The sequence below is a fragment of the Pelophylax lessonae genome, assembly GCF_965119305.1.
Source record: "Pelophylax lessonae genome assembly, chromosome: 2".
Taxonomy (NCBI): Eukaryota; Metazoa; Chordata; class Amphibia; order Anura; family Ranidae; genus Pelophylax; species Pelophylax lessonae.
The window spans coordinates 492839114-492857332 of record NC_138769.1 but is presented as its reverse complement, the minus strand read 5'-3'; the positions used below and the strand labels follow the sequence as shown (position 1 = coordinate 492857332).

The following is an 18219-nucleotide window of genomic DNA, read 5'->3' as shown; positions in this document are numbered from 1 at the left end:
CTGGACTATAAGTGACGTCAGCAGGCGGCGGAGCCGGAACAGCGTGTTTTCCTTGGCAGGGAAGCGGAGAGTGGGAGGGGCTTTGGTTCGTCTCACCCTGTTGAGGCTCCACGTTCTCCTATCAGAAGAAAGGGGCCGTGCCGGCAGCAGTGGGCCCAATCACAGCTCACCACGACCAGTGCTGAACTTAGTGGGAACTAGTTGAAGTGGCCCGGACAGCGGGTTGTCAGTGGTAGGACGAGTGAACGCACGGCGGTACGCGGTTGTACGGACTCGGTGTGACAGGCTGTGTGTGGTGTATAGAGCACAGGGAAAACTCCTCCAATATGGTGTCACCCGGCGCCTGTGCACAGAAGCTGCTGTCTTTCTTCCCTTTCCTGCTTGTACTGTTTGATCTCCAATATGAAGGTAAGATAGCACCCTGTCCACAGTGGGGAGAGGGCTCAGGGTTGGCCCAGTTTGGGGGGGGGGGGGGGCAGACAGCCAGCTGGCCTGTATACACACAGCACCCCTCCATAGGGGAGTCCCCTATAGTCTATGGATCTCCTCCCCCATTGCAGCTCCATTCTCACTGCTTGGATCATGTGTACACTATTTTACTTTCATCTCATCTCCTAACTGTAAGAAATGATTTTCATTTAAAGTCATTAAAATGTATTTTTGGGGCTAAAATAGAAAAATATTGTTATAACTTGCTGTACGCAATGATATTGCCCAGAGCGGTCCCTTACCTCTTTTACAGGGGTCCCCTGCTGGCACTGTCCTCCTTTTTCTGCGGCTGCCCCCCCTATAACAAGCCCTGTGCTGAGAGGGCACACATGCGGGCATGTTCCTGATCTGGGCTGTGTGCATCTATAGACACACACAGCGTGGCTCAGCCATGCTCCCTATTCACAGGATTTGACTGACAGCAGCAGGCGCCAATGGCTTTCACTGCCATCAGAGCCTCCTATGAGACCAAGAAGAGAGGAGAATGGAGCTGCAGCCACACACTACGCTGGATGGTGAGCGGATTTGGGTAAGTGTTTAGGGATTGCCGGAACAGTGGGGTGTTTTTATACCTTCATGCAGGGAATCTAGAGGTGACCAGAGGTTGGGGTGAACAGTTCTGCATTCTGCGGATTATGTAGGTGCTGTATAAATAAAATGACAGCTCCTAAGCCATCCATAGACTTCAATGGCTGTTAAATGTTGAGTTTCCTGTTAAATATTTGCAGTATTTACGGTCATCCTTTTTAATATAGGGGCACCTGGAACCCAATACAAGCAGAGAATTGGCGTGGCCATAGGCTGGCAGATATCTCTCCAAGACCCCTCCTAAGAAGGGGCACAGGCCCACCAACACTCAGTAAGAGATATTAGGTGTCTCTGACAGCCAGAGGTACTCATTACTGTCTTCTAGGACTAGCCATACACGCATAGGGGTTTATTTACTAAGGCAAATCTACTGTGCATTTGGAGGTGCAGTCGCTGTAGATCTGAGGGGAAAATCTGAAACCAGGGGAAGCTCTGCTGACTTTTATCATCCAATCATGTGCAAGCAAAAATGCTTATTTTTCTTGCATGTCCCCCTCAGAGCTACAGCGACTGCACTTGTAGTGCACAGTGGATTTGCCTTTAGTAAATAAAACCCATAGAGTTCTATTATTCAGCCTGCGAGCTGGAGAGAAACCTGATTCCTCCATCCATGCTAAATAGCACTCCACCACTCACTGGTGTATTCAAGCAGCAGCAGCTGTCAGAGTACCTGAACATGATTGGATGCAGTCACTGTTAAGCTGAGAATCTTCCACCTGGCTCCTTTTAGTTTTTTTTAGTTGAAGTTTGTTTGGCCAGATGGCGCTGACAGGTCCACCCACGGTTTAAAATTGATCAGGTTTTGGCTGAAATTCAGGCCAGTGTAATGTAGAACTCAAGCCAAAACTTATTTTTTTTTCTCCTGTTGAGATTTCTGGCCCCACACTAGGAAGGGGGGGGGGGGGATTGGTTGTCACCAGAACGAATGTCCCCATTGGATAATTTCCTCTCCATTCCTGTTCTGGTGACAACTTCAAATTCTTTTTTTTTTTTACTTCCACTCTCATTGCTAATGGTCACAACACAAAAAGAGAAGAGAATCTCCCTAATGGGGACACGGAACGCAATAAAAACCAGACATGACAAGTTGCAGCCCATTGTTTGCAATGGCACCCATTCAGACTTTGGCCTCTTGGACAGGGTACTGATGTTTGAGCTTCTGCTTTTTTGGACGTAATTTCCGGTGTTTGTATTTGTGCAAATTTGCGTGTTTTTTTTTTTTTTTTTGCTGAGGAATACTCATCACTTGTTTACACACCTGTGTGTACAGGCACATTCTGAATAATATGCTACATTTTAGCTCAGTAAAAAAAAAAATGCTACACTGGGCTCTTTCAAGCTGCAGTGTGCAGGAGGCCCTTTAAATCGAAAATCTGGCCTCAAAATCGAAAAAATTGATTTTGGGCCATCCGCTTGCTGAGGGCCACCTGAAAAAGAAATGGATGCTCCCAATTTTTTTTTTTTTGGTCACTTACCTTGATATTGAAGAAAATATACTCACCTTCCGTCCACTTCCTCCCTCTGCGGCCGCGGCCCGCGCCTTCACTTCCGGTTTGCGATGACTCCTGGGAGCTGAACGTCATTGGTCCCAGGAGTCAATGCGCCTGCACCGGCCCTGCTCGTCACATCCGGTGCAAGCGCATCATTCCCTGCTAAACAGCTTCTGGGGATGCCCAAGAGCTGTGCAGAGATGCCGTGCCTGCACCTGAAGTGACGAGCGGGGCCGGTGCAGTGCATTGTGGGACTCCGACGTCACAGAAGAGGACGTGCTGGCTTCAGTTGCCAACACCTGAGATGGCAGCACTGGAGAAGAACTTTTCAAGGTAAGTATTTCTTCTTACAAGTAAGTGCGACCCGGGACAGTTCAGAGGCTATCCATTGTGGAATGCACTAGCCATGACTGTCCCGGGGGTATTTTTATCTAAATTTGACCCCCGAGGCCGGAACTCCGCTTTAAGTCGTAGTGATTTAGAAAAGGTGCCTGCACTACTTTGATGCAACTTTGCTCCAGAGAATGTAAGGTCGCATCAGTTTGAACTGGAAATCATGTGACTTTGGAAAGTAATGTGAAGGAAGCCTTGGAGGACCCCTGGGAAAAGTGAAATACTCACCTGCTTGCAAGTATCGTTAACTTTCCGGCTGGATAAGGAATGCAGCTCTTTTGCCAGCTATTTACTTTTTCTTAAAATACAAAAAAACAAAATAAATGGTATTTAAACCTAAAAGGAGAGGAAAAAAGATACATAGAGGCAGAAGGCTGATCATATATCCTATCCTTATTGGGGTTACATAAGAGATCTATTGCAGGCTATTACAATAAAGATATCAATTCCTAGCAATCATTAAGTGGCTCAGTGTGTGTGTGTATATACAGTTGGCTTATGTGATCGCAAATTATGTTAGTGGTGGTGAGCTGGTAGTATGGGCTGGTTCAGCTGGGTAGAACAACTTGCATTTTCAGCTTTGAGCCTAGGTTCACATCTATGCAATTGATTTATTGGTTTTCAGGTTTGTTTTGTAAACATGCGTTTTTTCATGCATGCGCGGCATTCTTAGCAACCGAGGAGTCATCAGCTGTCAGCGGGGTTCCCCACTGACAGTTGAATGTAAAAAGAATTGCTGTAAAAAAAAAAAAAAAAAAAAAAAAATGACCTAGGGTCCCCCCATATCTATAGCACAAACAAATGGTTGCTGCCCACACCTGTAACTGGTCTCTGCAGCAAGGAGCATTGGAAGGGCAATGCATATAACAAGACAAAAAGTATTCCAAGCTCTCCCCTCCCCCCATATCTATACTAGACCCTTACCCGAGCATGAAGCCTGGCAGGTCAGGAAAGGGAGGGGACAAGCAAACGCCCCCCCCCTTCCCTCCTGAACCATACCTGGTTGGGGGGGAGGTGCCATGTTGATGGGTACAAGGGCCTCTTCCCCACAACCCTGGGCTGTGGTTGTGTGCAGGCAGGGGGCTTATAATCTCAAAGCCCCCTTCAACAAGGGGGGGGCTCCCAAATTCCAGGCCCTGTCCCCAATGTGAATAAGTATTGGGTACATAGTTTTCCTGCCCATTCACCAAAAAAGTGTAAAAAGTGCGTAAGAACTGTACAAGAGTTTTTGACTGGTCCTTTATTGAAAAATAAAAAAAATCAATGTTCCTTGCTTTAGATCCATCGTCAGACCTGGAAAAAAGCTCCTCTCATGACAAACACTCCTGCCTGTCCTCCGATGTAGCTCCATCATCAATCACGACGCCCGCTGTCACACCCGGAAAAAGAAAAAAAGGTCCACTCACAACAAACGCTCCTGTGGTCTGCCTGCCCCATCATGTGACATTTCTTAAATGGCTAAGGGGCGGGATCACCAGGTGACACCTTTAGGTCGTCCCTCCCCTTAGCTATTTCACAAATGTCACACAGTGGGACAGGCAGACCACTGGAGCGTTTGTTGTGAATGGACCTTTTTTTTTTTCTTTTTTCGGGTGTGACAGCGGGCGTCGTCGTAATTGATGGATCTACATCGGGGGACATTGTTTTTTAATAAAGGACATGTCAAACACTCTTGTCTTTATTCACTTTTACACTTTGGTGAATGGGTAGGGAAACTATGTACTGTACCCCATACTCATTTACATAAGGTGGGGCTGGGTTCTGGAGGCTTCCAGGTTCCAATAAGCCCCCTTCCCAGACCCCCTACAGCCCAGGGTTGTGGGGAAGAGGCCCTTGACCCTATCAGTATGGGGACAAGGTGCTTTGGGGCTTTTTTACATTCAGCTGTCCGTGGGCGACCCCGCTGACAGTTGTTGAATTATCGGTTGAGGACGCGAAGGCCAGTTAACCGGCCCGGTTCTTGGCAACCAGCTATACTCGGTGTGTTGAGGTGGGGGGAACACTAAACGTATAAAAAACGCAATATTTGCAGTTTTGGTCTGGCTCCATTGAAAGTCTATTGCACGCAAAACTCAATCTGCTGCGGGACAAAGTCCCAGACCCTTTCCAAAAACGCCCTGGCTGAAAAACGCATAGGTGTGAAAGTGTACCATAGGAAATCATATTAAATGGACTGTAGTGCGTTTTTGCAAAACGCACTAAAAACCCATAGGTGGGACTCAGGGTGAGTGAGCATGTTGTCATGCTGTTGAAACCAAGGACGTGAAGAAGGGTAACACTTCTTCCTACATTGTTTGTTTGTTTTTTTTTTTTTTTTTAATTTAAGTTTTTAGTAATACAGTAATGTTTAACCCCCCCCCCCAAAAGAAAAATGGGACCACGCTACAAAACTTCCTGCATTTTCTTCTATCAACCCTCTACTGGGCGGGTGAATTGTCACTTGCAATAGGATTGCATGTGTGACTTCAGAGGCCCCAAAAAAACAGTATAATCTGGAGCATTGCTTGTAATTTTAAGGTCGTCTGTGGCTACTTCTAACCAGTAAATAAGGTGCGGGTGGATTGCGCATTTTGCTAAAAAAATGTTTTTTTCTTTTTACTTTTAATTTAACATCAATGGGCTCTAAAGCATCTGACACAGCATAGTTCATATAATAAAGGAATAGCAAATGAATGTGCATTGAGCTTATGATGAAGCTGTGTTCACTGCAATCGGCCAATCCATTTCTAGCAAAAATCCTGTCTGTTATAATGTTCTTCGCAGGTGATCAGTATTTAAAGGGAACACAGGTTCACTTTGCAGCGTTGGCATATGCTTTTCAACGTGAATGCTTGTTCTGCTTAAAGCGACGCTCTGCCCAGAAGGGGAAACTCCGGTTATTTGCCACCACTTCACCGCAGCAAACCCACCCCCCCCCCTTTCCCTGCTGCTGGGCCATTCACAAAGCACAGTGTGCTTTGCGCATGCGCAGTAGGGAATGGGCTGTGAAGTCACACCTGAGATGGCAGTGGCAGCACCTGAGAGCCAATTGAAAAATCGAATCGGATGAAGACGCAGCTGGAATCGTGGACAGGTAAGTGTCCTAATATTAAAAGGGTTGTAAAGTCAGAAGGTTTTTTATCTTAATGCATTCTATACATTAAGATAAAAAGCCTTCTCTGTGCAGCAGCTCCCTATTAGCCCCCCTAATACTTATCTGAGCCCCCTCTCTATCCAGGGATGTCCACGCGTGCCTCAGCTGTCTGCAATTCTCCTCCTGATTGACTAAGACACAGCAGCAGCGCCGTTGGCTGAATGGATACATGGAGCTTCAGCTCGGCTCGGGTGCCCCCGTACCAAGCTGCTTGCTGTGGGGGCACTTAACAGGAGGGAGGGGTCGGGAGCTCCAGCCAGGGACCTGAGAAGAGGAGGATCAGAGCTACTCTGTGCAAAACCAACTGCACAAAAGAGGCAAGTATAACATGTATGTTATTTTAATAGAAAAAAAATAACGAGACTTTTCAATCACTTTAATAGTCAGCAGCTTCAGTATTATTGCTGCTGACTTTTAATTTTTTCTGAAGGACCCTAGATGGTCACTTGACGGCCGAGCGGCGCTCTGAAATCAGGTAAAGCCAGCATTTTTTTTTTTTTTTTTTTTTTTTTTTTTTTTTTTTTATAAAACAGTGACACGAGCAGCTAGCATTGAGCAACAAAGAGGATCATATAAGATAATATACGTTTTTTTCAGTATTAGAAGGGGAGGGTGCGGGCACCTGACACAGGAGGGGGAAAGAGGACAGAGAGGACAGTGCAGGGCTGTGGATGATGGAGACACATGTACGCTGACCACTGTGTCAGGGCTCAGCAGCCATGATATACTGTGGTCAGCGTACAGCGGGGTTGGCAGAAAATGGCAGGATCAGACAGTTTTTTTAGGTGATACGGGGGACCAAATTACACAGTACACTTTATACTGTATTTTGTATTGCCGTAATCCTTTTTATATGAATAAATGGTTGTGGAACGAATTATGAGTTTCCATTATTTCTTATGGGGAAATTTGCTTTGATATAAGAGAGCTTTGGATTACAAGCATGCTTCCGGAACGAATTATGCATGCAAACCAAGGTATTACTGTAAATCAACCCCATTGACTGTGAACATTGTAGTGTCTCCTGGTCAGTGAAGTGGTGTAGAATGGGGAAAAATGCCTGCATACACGTATGGTCTGTGTAGTGCCATCTTACATTGATGGTGAGTGGGGAAACAAAGCCCTTTTCATATCGGTGGTCAGTGTAGAAGTGACCCATTGCATTGGAGAATTGCCCTCTTAAATTGGTGGCCATTGTAGGCTGGAGATGACTGCCAATGCTCAAAGAACCTCTGGAGGAACCCTGCTTGAGAAAGCATGGGCTAGACCAGGGATCGTCAAACTACGGCCCTCCAGCTGTTGCAGAAATACACCTCCCATGAGGCATTGTAAAACTCCGATATTCACAGACATGACTAGGCATGATGGGAATTGTAGTTCCTGAACAACTGTAGGGCCATAGTTTGGAGACCCCTGGGCTAGACATTTTGGCCACTTCGCTAGCAGCTGCTTTAGCCTAAGGTAGCTATTATTTTTATATATATATATATTATACATTTTTTTTTTTTTTTTTTTTTTTATTTGTATGGTGGCCTGGCAGTTAGAATGATAGGTGACTTGGACATTTGGGTTATACACTTTGAAGTGTCTTTTACTATGGAGACTCCTTCTTACCTTTTTGGATGTACAACTCTGCCATCATCTGAACTATGGCATACTCTCCTATCCCAAACCATTGTTGTCTCTATGAAGTGTAGGCTGTAGCAGTCTGTGTAGAATTGGTTTGAGTTTATTGCTCAGTATTGAGTTCTTTGTTAGTTGTGACTTTCATTTGATTGACGTTGCAGTCTCTTAAAAGTGCAGCCTACGGCACCTGTCCCTAACTGGATATTGAATCTGCCTGTCTTGGTGCATGTTAGGATTTGTTTGTGTGTGTGACTTTTTACCTGTTCTTAAGGATTTCTAGTATTGCACCATAGTCACATTTTTTTCAAAATAAAGCATTTAAGAGACCAAATAAAATTCCAGATGTCATTCTTCCAGTGTAAACAAGGAAACGACAGCTGGAAAGTGCAACAAGTCAACCTATAGTTAATGAAGAAGATCTGTTGCCTTTTTTGCTTGTTGTAAATCTGGGGTCTTGGTAAAGGGATGAGTTTAAAGTGGGCCTTGCATCATTAATTTAGCTATACATGATGTATACAGGTCATTTACTACGTCTTTCAACGGCTCACATTACATTGTGTGATTAATGTCTTGATTTTATTGTTGTTTCCTGAAAAACCAAGTCATTTTTATTCGGGCATCATTGATGGTTCGCATTTGCAGTGACTTGAAAAAGTATTCACGCCCCTTTTTAAATTTTACACATTTTGTCATGTTACAACCAACCAAAAACCTAAATGATTTTATGCGATAGACCAACACAAAGTGGCACATCATTATGAAGTGAAAGAAAAATGATAAATGGTTTTCAATTAAAACCATAAAAAAAAATCTAAAAAGTGGCGTGCATTTGTATTCAGCCCCCTTTATCTCTGATACCCTAAACTAGAATCGAATGAAACCAATTGCCTTCAGGAGTCACCTAATTAGTAAATAGAGTCCACCTGTGTGTAATTTTAATCTCAGTATAAATACAGCTGTTCTGTGAAGCCCTTGGAGGTTTGTTAGAGAACCCTAGTAAACAAACATCATCTTGAAGGCCAAGGAACACACCCGAAAGATCAGGGACAAAGTTGTGGAGAAGTTACTGCTTCCTGGACTAAGATGCTGGTTCACTGATGGCACAATTATGTAAATCCTGAACCTGTACAGTTCTTGGCTGTGCTGAGAGTGCACAGTACTCCAGCTAATGCCTTCCTCTGCTCCTTCTTCTTTTTTTTTTTTTTTTTTTTTTTTCCTGCAGATTCATAATTATCCATGTTCATGTTAGAAGAGACTTTTTCCAGGATCAGTACAGTATCTTCTTCCTGGTCTGAGATGTTGCCTCAGAGATGACACAACCATGTATATCCTGGTGTCTGTGCCATTGGCTGCGTTCACAATGTCTGACACGTCAGCCCTCTGCTGTAGTCTCTTAACTTGCGACTTGTCCCAAACATACAGGAGTGGAATTACTAAAACTGGAGAGTGCAAAATCGGGTGCAGCTGTCCATGGTAACTTTTTATCCCGGCCTCAACTTATACCTAACTCTCTATATATCTAGTCTCACCAACAAGGTGTTGGAGGTAAAGCATAACTAAAGGCAAAATCTCCCCCCTTTTTCTTTTTTTTTTTTTTTTTTTCCTGTTGGGTTTTATTGCTCTATTTGTTCCTGTTTGGGAGAGTCACTCTCTTTATTTGTCCTGTCTACATTATCATTGAAAGTAAAAGAAAATCCTAAATTTTAGATTGTCCCCACAAAAGTAGAGGGGAAAAGGGGCACTAGTTCTGGTGACATGGGTGGGGTCCCTGACAGACTCCTTTTTAATTTGCAGGGATTTCCTGTTTGGCTATGGGACAGTAAGTAAAGGTAAATCTCTACAATGGTACCAACTTGGAAAAAAATAAAACTTACAGGGGTTATAACCCTCCCTTACTCTATCCAAAAGGGGGGGGGGGGAGATGTTGCCTGTAGTTCTACTTTTAAAGTGGATGTAAACCCGCACATACACCCAATGAAGTGAACAGCCTCAGATGATACACTGATGAAATGCATCTTCCTACATAAGTTTTAATTTTTTTATTTTTTTTCTGCTGTCTTCTCTCTACACCTCTTTAAAAGTGCACATCGTGTTAAAAATCTTCATCTGTCAGCAGCACAGAGGAGGGGCAGAGAGACTGTCATTAGTCTGTGAGAACTGATTGGAAGAATAGCGCACACACCCCCCTTCACACCGCAGAAGAACTGTTCCCCCCCCCCCCGACACAAATTTTATCTCATATGCCAGGAAAACGTCTCAGAAGTTAGACATGCTGATAACAGAAATTAAGCACCAGAGAGAAATGGCACCTAGAGCTTTGGAGAGAGATAAGTAAACACTGCAGTTACAGTGCCTGGAAAAGGTGATCATACCCCTTGAAATTTTCCACTTTGTCATGTTACAACAAAAATGTAAATGTACTTTATTGGGATTTTATGTGGTAGACTAACACAAAGTGGCACATAATTGTGAAGTGGAAGGAAAATAAATTGATTTTCAAAAAAAATTTTCAACTCAATATCTGAAAAGTGTGCCCTGCATTTGTATTTAGCCCCCTTTTCTCTGATACCCCTAACTAAAATATAGTGGAACAAATTGCCTTCAGAAGTCACCTAATTAGTTAATAGGAGTCCACCTGTGCAATTGAATCTCACCATAAATACAGCTGCTCTGTAAAGCCCTCAGAGGTTTGTTTGAGAACCTTATTCAAAAAACAGCATCAAGAAGGCTAAGGAACACACCAGAAAGATAAGGGATAAAGTTGTGGAGAATTGAAAGCAGGGTTGGGTTTAAACAAAAAAAAAAAAAAATTATATAGATCTCCCAAGCTTTGAACATCTCACGGAACACTGTTAAATCCATCATCTGAAAATTGAAATCGTATGGCACAACTGCAAACCTACCAAGACATGGCCGTCCACCTAAACTGACCGAGGTTGGAATGGTTTTGGTATTCTTGGGGACACCTAAAGTAAAGTTTTACGTATAGGCAAAACTTTTTTTTTTTTTTTTCCTTTTAGTATTGGCAAAGAACGGGGGGGGGGGGGGGGGGGTCAAGTTTATTTTTTGCTGTCTATAATCTATTGATCCCTTGGGGGGGGAGTTTTCAATTTACTGTTTTTAAATGTGCTGCAAAAGCTTCAAACTAAAACCTCATTCCCTACCTCCTAATGTAAAGCATTGACTGAAAAGTAACATGTCCCCTATAATTTTATCATACAAGCCACTAGTTCTATTCTTTTCTTTTTATACCATTCCATTTAATAAATGTCATTGTCATCAGTGAACATCTTGGACTATATTATTTCAGGTACTCTTGCATTTTGTTAGCAATAAAGGTAATTAGCTCTGGAGAGTAACTTGCGCTACTGTAAATGGTTGCAATTTAAAAATGCTTTGTTGGTACTTATGTTGGAGCCCACAGGTACCAGAAAGTGTTCTCAATAGGTATGGAAGCCTACTTCTGTACCATATGTCAGATGTTGGTTGTTTGTGTGTACAAACTCCTCCAGTAATTAAAACTCATTTTGAAGTGATTGCATGTTTAAAGCTTCAAGGGTAGTTATTACCGCCACAGTGATATTGCTCTTGGTATGCCAGAGTAAGCATTACGTTTCATTAATTATAGAAAGCATATCTTGTTTAGTTTGGTTCAGATGCTAATTTTAAAGACCCCATGCTGTTAGCACATCTAGGTTATCGCTAAAGTGACCAGTGCTTATCCTGACATGACCACTTCTTTTTTTTTTTTTTTTTTTTCTTTTTTTATTTATTTTCTGCCAAAGTATCAGTATTTTTTTTATTGTAAGTTTGTTTTGTAATCCAGGTTATTAGCAGACAAGTTGACCTTTTTTCTTTCTTTCTTTTTTCTTTCTTTCTTTTTTCTTTCTTTCTTTTTTCTTTCTTTCTTTTTTCTTTCTTTCTTTTTTCTTTCTTTCTTTTTTCTTTCTTTCTTTTTTCTTTCTTTCTTTTTTCTTTCTTTCTTTTTTCTTTCTTTCTTTTTTCTTTCTTTCTTTTTTCTTTCTTTCTTTTTTCTTTCTTTCTTTTTTTCCCTTCTGACAGTTAACTTTGTTTTTCTGTTGTCAGCTTTGAAAAAGAGAGCATAATATCAAAAGGTACCAAGAGTAGAAATGGGTCAAAGATCAATCTTGAAACTGCCTGTTCCCATGTGTCTGCAAGCCTATATGAAAAGAAAATTTCTCCCAGGAAATATACTCCATCTGACAATCGGAAATGTATAGAAACCTATCTTGGCCTTCCTAGTTGAGCCAACATTGTGTAATAATCATTTCACGTCTCTAGGTACATTTTGCAGTAATCTGGTATTGGGTATTTTTGAGATTCCTATCACATTGCACAAGAATTGAAAATTCCCTCAGGTATTTTCTAGCTGATGAGTCCAAAGAGCATCCAGTGCCTTATGCTGGCCATAGATGTTTGAAAATCGTCTGGTTCAGCAAGGACTGCCCAAATATTGATCCATCTATGGTGGCCGTTCCTACTTGAAAGAAGTCGATCTAATGATTGGCTTCTCTTGAGCGGGAATGTTGGAAAATTTTCCTTGGATCAATTGGCTGCGGTGCTGATCTGTGTATGTTGACAGCGTAGAAGTCCCTGCTGTCGGAATACAATATAACAGGGTGGATTTCTCTGTCCACCTCAAATGTGTGGATAGGGGAATCCGTTTAAAAAAAAAAAAAAAAATTTGAACAGCCTAAAATAAGTGCCTGATAAAAGGAAATGGTTCTTCTATGGCCAGCCTTAAGGTGGGTACACACTATAAGAAAATTGGGCAAACGATTGTCTGGTTTTCCTTGATGTTTCTTAGCAATTCGAAACTGAGGATGGAACTAATGTACACACAGTCTCATGTGACAAAGGGTGTTTTTTTTTTTTTTTTTTTTTTTTTTTGCTATTTGATCATGAGCAGTCTTTCATATCCAATTTTCTTCATCCAAAAAAATCGCTGTGTTCACGTACAAGAACATTTTTGGACTTTGTCCCTTCGAAAATATTTTGGTTTGGAAAGTCTGAATTGGATGTCAAAGTTGTATACACACTAAACGAAAATCGAGCAATTGTTCCTTGCAAAGATTTTTCTTCTGATGTAACCCATGTAGGGTGTAGCCTTGACAAATATTTGTAAAAACCTCGTATTGGTTAAAGGAGAACTCAAGGTAAACCCATTTATAATATTGGGAAATGTTAGAAGCTCTGCAAGCTTTTTTTTTATGGCCATTTGTATTATTGTCCCTTATTATTGTGTCATGGGAACAGGAAGTGAGGATAATCTCTCAGACAAGGACTGGGACAGCCATAAAACTCCTTTCCTTTTTTTTTTTTTTTTTTTCCACAGTGGGGAATGTCACATTTTTATTCCTGTCGGTGTCCCCTTTGGGGACATCTCACTTGATATCATCAGGCTGTGGTGTGTTTGTCTACACTTGTAGGATTTGTGCTTGTCTTTTGGACACTCTGTTTTCTTCCTCTGCAGGGGTGACGGGTGGGAGTAACGTAGATGTGGACAAGCATCTTGAAATGGGAAAGAAATTACTAGCAGCTGGCCAGCTTGCAGATGCCTTATCTCATTTTCATTCAGCTATCGGTAAGTGTTTTATGTTTATCCAGGCTAGACATTACTGTTTGATAACCTGTGTGGTGGCAAGATTATATGCACGGTTCCTGTTGCATAGTTCTAACAGTCTTCGTGAGCAATACCCAAGAATGTGTAGACTTTAGATCATGGGTGTCCAACCTTTTGGCTTCTCTGGGCCACATTGAGTGTAGAGAAATTTTCTTGGGCCGCATATAAAATATATACTATAATTAACGTATATAAGTAATAAAATGCTGCCCCGCCCCCCGCACTAATTTAAAACAACAAGAGGATGATCAAATGAAATGGAATCAGTATACAGAGGTTTACTTCTTCAGAGAGATAATAAAGGAACACTCTAACCACCATGGCCACTTCAGTGATTTGAAGTGGTCATGGTGGTAGGAGTCAGAAACACTGCACATGCTCCCCTCCCCCTCCCCTCCGAGGCAGCCTCTGCTTACTGTTAGTTGGAAGAGGCTGTGATCGTGCCCCCGACCCGACTTCCTTCCTCCCCAGCAAAAAAAAAAAATTGTCAGGGGCAGTGGGCCGCTTTGCCTGCGGTTCCGGGCCGCAGGTTGGACATGTCTGCTTTAGATAAACGTCTTGTACACATATATAACACTGGCTAGTTCTGGTAGAATTATTATCTTCATACCCGCCGTTGCATGGGCAATTCCACATTAAAACATACTAATATCTCAGCTCTACACAAGGCTGTAGAGGACTTTTGTCAATTGTGAAGGTATATGGGCAGTTTGCAGGTTCCAGAATTTGGTTTTAGCCTTAACCCTTGGGGGAACCCAGGTGAGTGTAGCCTATGTGCTTCTCATTTCTTGTGGCTGTCCTCCTTGATTTGGGATTTTCCTTTCTTCTGATTTACGATTAGTGTTTTCCTACATCTACTGAGTTGTAACAGTAAACGACAGAAACCCCCTAAAGAGCCATTATATTAGAATGGGCCTGCACTTATAACTGTTTTCATTTGAAGGTACTGTCCTGTCTAGGCTACAGCTGTGGCAGGGACCTTTTTGCTTTGCTGTACACAAAGGGATAAAGCAGGGTTCATAGTTGACCAATATACTGTATATAGTACATGTAAAATAACTGACAAATCTCAAGTCATTCATACATATGTCGTTGTACACCACTTTTAACTTTTTTTCATGACCATGAGTGGGTATAAATATTCACAAACATCACTTTTTTTTGTACACATTTCAATGACATTTCCTATATTGGGTTTGGGGAGAATTGCATTGTAGAGAGTAAGGGCTGCTGGGGTTTCAGTTCCATATAAAGCAGGGGTGCCCTCGTTGTTAGATTTAAGGCTTGCTCTTCTATGTGTTTAGGTGTATGTTATTAATTAGTGCCATCTTGCATGATCTTTTTCAAAGTAGATAATATCACAATACACTGACAAATTTTAAAGATTCTTTTAATAAACATAAGAATATAATCTATTAAACTGAAATAAATATAAACCTGTAAAATCTGGTGCTTGTTTTATTTTCATTCAGAATTTTGTGTATAATAGACATTTATATTTCCAAGGGGTTACTTGACCTTGTCATGCAAGGGGTGCACTAGAAATATTTACATCGATAAGGGATATAGAGTATTTATTTAAAAAGCATTCATAAAGGCTGGAAGTATTGGGTTTACACAGAGCACAAGCTCTGCCATGGAGCAAGCCTTGTAATTTATATATCTGCACATAGAGGTTAATGTATCTTTTTACAGTTTTTGCTTTGTTTGATGCCAGCTCACTGTTTTTTCCTCTCTTTGTTAGATGGAGATCCAGATAACTACCTGGCATATTACAGAAGAGCCACTGCGTTCCTGGCCATGGGCAAATCTAAAGCCGCAATTCCTGATTTAAGTCGAGTGATTGAGCTGAAACCAGACTTCACATCAGTATGTAATACTTCTAAAGCTTAACTTGAGGGCAAAAAAAAAAAAAATAACCTGCTTCTAGAGTATTTTTCTGCCTATAATCGCCACTTCAGCAGGTTTAAACCTTTAATATGTGAAACAGGACTTGGGAGATTTCAAGTGTTGCTGGATGTGACTGAAATGTGATGTGGAAAAGCACGGTGATGCAGACAATGCTCTTACATTTAATATAACCATGGTCAGCCCGAAGTCTCCAGCTGTAGAGGAACTACATGTCTTAGCATGACCTAACAACCACTAAGTAGGCTGATACTTGTAGTTTCCCATCTACTCTAGAAGAGCAGAAATCTTACTTCACTCTTCTGTCATATTATCCTAAGGCAATGCATATTCTGTATTCATATGATATATAATATGTGTAGTTAATGCACTATGTACACCATTTATTATATTCGTATAGCATCAACAGTTTATGCAGTACTTTACATATTGTAGTTAATGTCTACAATAGTCAGTGAACCCTCTTGCACATCTTTGGAGTGTTGGAGAAAACCCACACAAGCACGGGAAGGACATGCAGACTCCATACTAGTAGTGTACTTATTGGGGGAAAAAAAACAGAATCTTAGCGCTGCAAAGCAGAAGTGCTAACCACTAAGTCACTGTGCAAGTTAACTTTTTTTTTTTTTTTTGCAGCCTTGGTTAGCAAATAGAAACTAGGCTGCATGTTGTTGCTGACTATTTTGATGGCTAGTAATGGAATTTCTAACCAGCTATCAATATCCAAATGGGTCAAGACAACCCTTCGACCAACCGTTTTGAATAATTTTTTGATATCAATAGAAACTAGCTGGTGTGTTTTTAATTAATCGAATGCACATACGAGCAGTGCTAGTATACAACTACTATTAATCAATTAAAGTCCATCAAATTATGCCACAGGATCGGTGGTTGCACAAAAGATGGAAAATCTGTGAACTCTTCACCCAGGTGCTTGATATGGTTAAGACAGTGAACAAAACCAGCCACCACACACTGACTCTTACCAACGGTAAAGATGTGCATAGCAGTAAGCAGTTATGGGACTGCTAAACCCTATTCACAGGAACCAAGTAGCTGCAGACATCTGTTTTTGCATCACAATCATTTCCAATCTTAGGCGGCAATACTCCTCATACAATATAAACACAGGACCCGATCCTCCTATTGGTGTTCGATTCACACTCAACCTCATATAAGGGAAGATATTAAGAGGAGAAGGCCCATAGTGAAGTACTTTAAAAAAGCCTTTATTTAAAAAGCAAGGAATGCACTCGTCATGTAAAAGGCAAGCAGAGCATGTAAACGCACGAGTATATGCTGGACAACGTTCCTTTTGGATACAACCAACAAAATGACCGACCTCCAACTTCTGGTTGTGATGTGGTGACCCTTGGCAAGCTCCTCCCGGCATGTTTCGTCACTACAATGTCTTCAGGGGGCGTGGCCAAGCGTCCGCATCACATCATATTTATACCCAGTTGCAAGGGGCGGAAATTTAGAGACAGCTGTGTATCCTCCTCAGAATACCCCAAAAAATGTCATACGCCAGCGCCACGCCCACCCCACCAAGGAACCTCCGACCTTACATGGAATGAAAGATACAGGTACGGCACATGCATGCGGTTACCAGGAAAGTACTAGAGACGCAAGAGGCCACAGCTCCAACCCCCCTCTCTATTCTCCCCTCACTTCAACCCCCCGTACTTCGGTAGAGGCAATCTACCGAAGTGAGATAAGAGCAAAGAAAACCACGATCGAAGGAACTGCATCTGGCAAAAAGCAGCGGGAGATCAGACGATCAAGGCTGGATGCGTTACATACTTCACATGATGATACAGATCTAGAGGTGCCCCGAAGGAAATGAGGTAACGTAGCTCAGTGACACCGAGGCAGGTTGACCGGACATCTATGGGTGAGTAACGGTGAGCAGATTCAAACACTCACCATCTCCTGACACAATCAAACTATCGGGTTCTAATCAGAGATATCTGTATGCATACTTACAAGGATATACTCCCCTTAACAAAGTTGTCCCGGTCCCGGGTGCCACGAGCCCCTCTAAACAGCTGATTAAGCTGAAACCCTAGAAGAAGCCATCCATGTCTTGCTAAGCAAGGGGGAAGGATATCTCCTCAGTCCACCGATATCTGATATACACCACTTTTCCACAAATTATTACTCCATGGTATCCCAAGCCGCTGCATAGTGTCATACCTCTGGATTTACATAATCCGGATTGCATTATAATAACTGCTTATCCCCACTACATGAGCTCCAACGGTTAAACCCACGTGCAAAAACGAAGCACATATTCTCTTTATAAGGGGCTTTTTACTCCCCACCCCATTCTGTCATATTGGGACATTTACCCACCACATCTCAAATCCTTCCAGGGTCGGAAGAAGCTTTATGCCTATGACTATTTGCGCATGCTGGAAAAATTTGGAATTGTATATATCTGTATATTCATGCATGAACCATTATCATTTGAAAAGTGCATTTCATCTGGCATACCTGTATACTCATAGAAAAGGTTACAGTAGAGGTGAATACAATCCTAAGGGATCAATCACCCCTAGCTTCTGCATAATCTATACATAGATTATTTCCACCAGGTGGACGTGGCATGGTAAGGATATTGCTGTTCACAGCAATACACCTTTCCTGGTCCGTAGGGTCCTTCATTTTTAAACCACTTTTTGCTGAATTGTCAGCTTCATGATTTCTTTGTTTTATTTTTGTCTACTTGTTTTGATATCACCTAATAAAATTATTTATGCACCGTTCAATTTAGTGAGCCTAGTCATTGCAACCATCTTGAGAGGATCTATATCCCCTCTACCCCCCTTACCTTTTTGTAGGAACTGGTAATTTTACCTGCGTTCCACCAAAAGGAGAAAGCCCAGGCGACCAGCCCGCCCCAGAAACGGTAAAGTAAAATGTCCGGACACAGCTAAAGGGGACAC

General features: G+C 42.1%; 1 protein-coding gene across 1 annotated transcript in view; it reads left to right on the top strand.

Moving 5' to 3' along the window:
• The first annotated feature begins 295 nt into the window (after positions 1–295).
• The window catches only part of DNAJC3 (DnaJ heat shock protein family (Hsp40) member C3), an 86676-nt gene continuing 68752 nt past the window's right edge, over positions 296–18219 (top strand). Inside the window, exons 1-3 of the mRNA XM_082245317.1 lie at positions 296–408; positions 13214–13324; positions 15108–15232. Of these exons, the coding sequence (XP_082101443.1) occupies positions 327–408; positions 13214–13324; positions 15108–15232 (318 nt within the window). The 5' untranslated portion in view covers positions 296–326. The remainder of the gene's footprint in view (positions 409–13213; positions 13325–15107; positions 15233–18219) is intronic.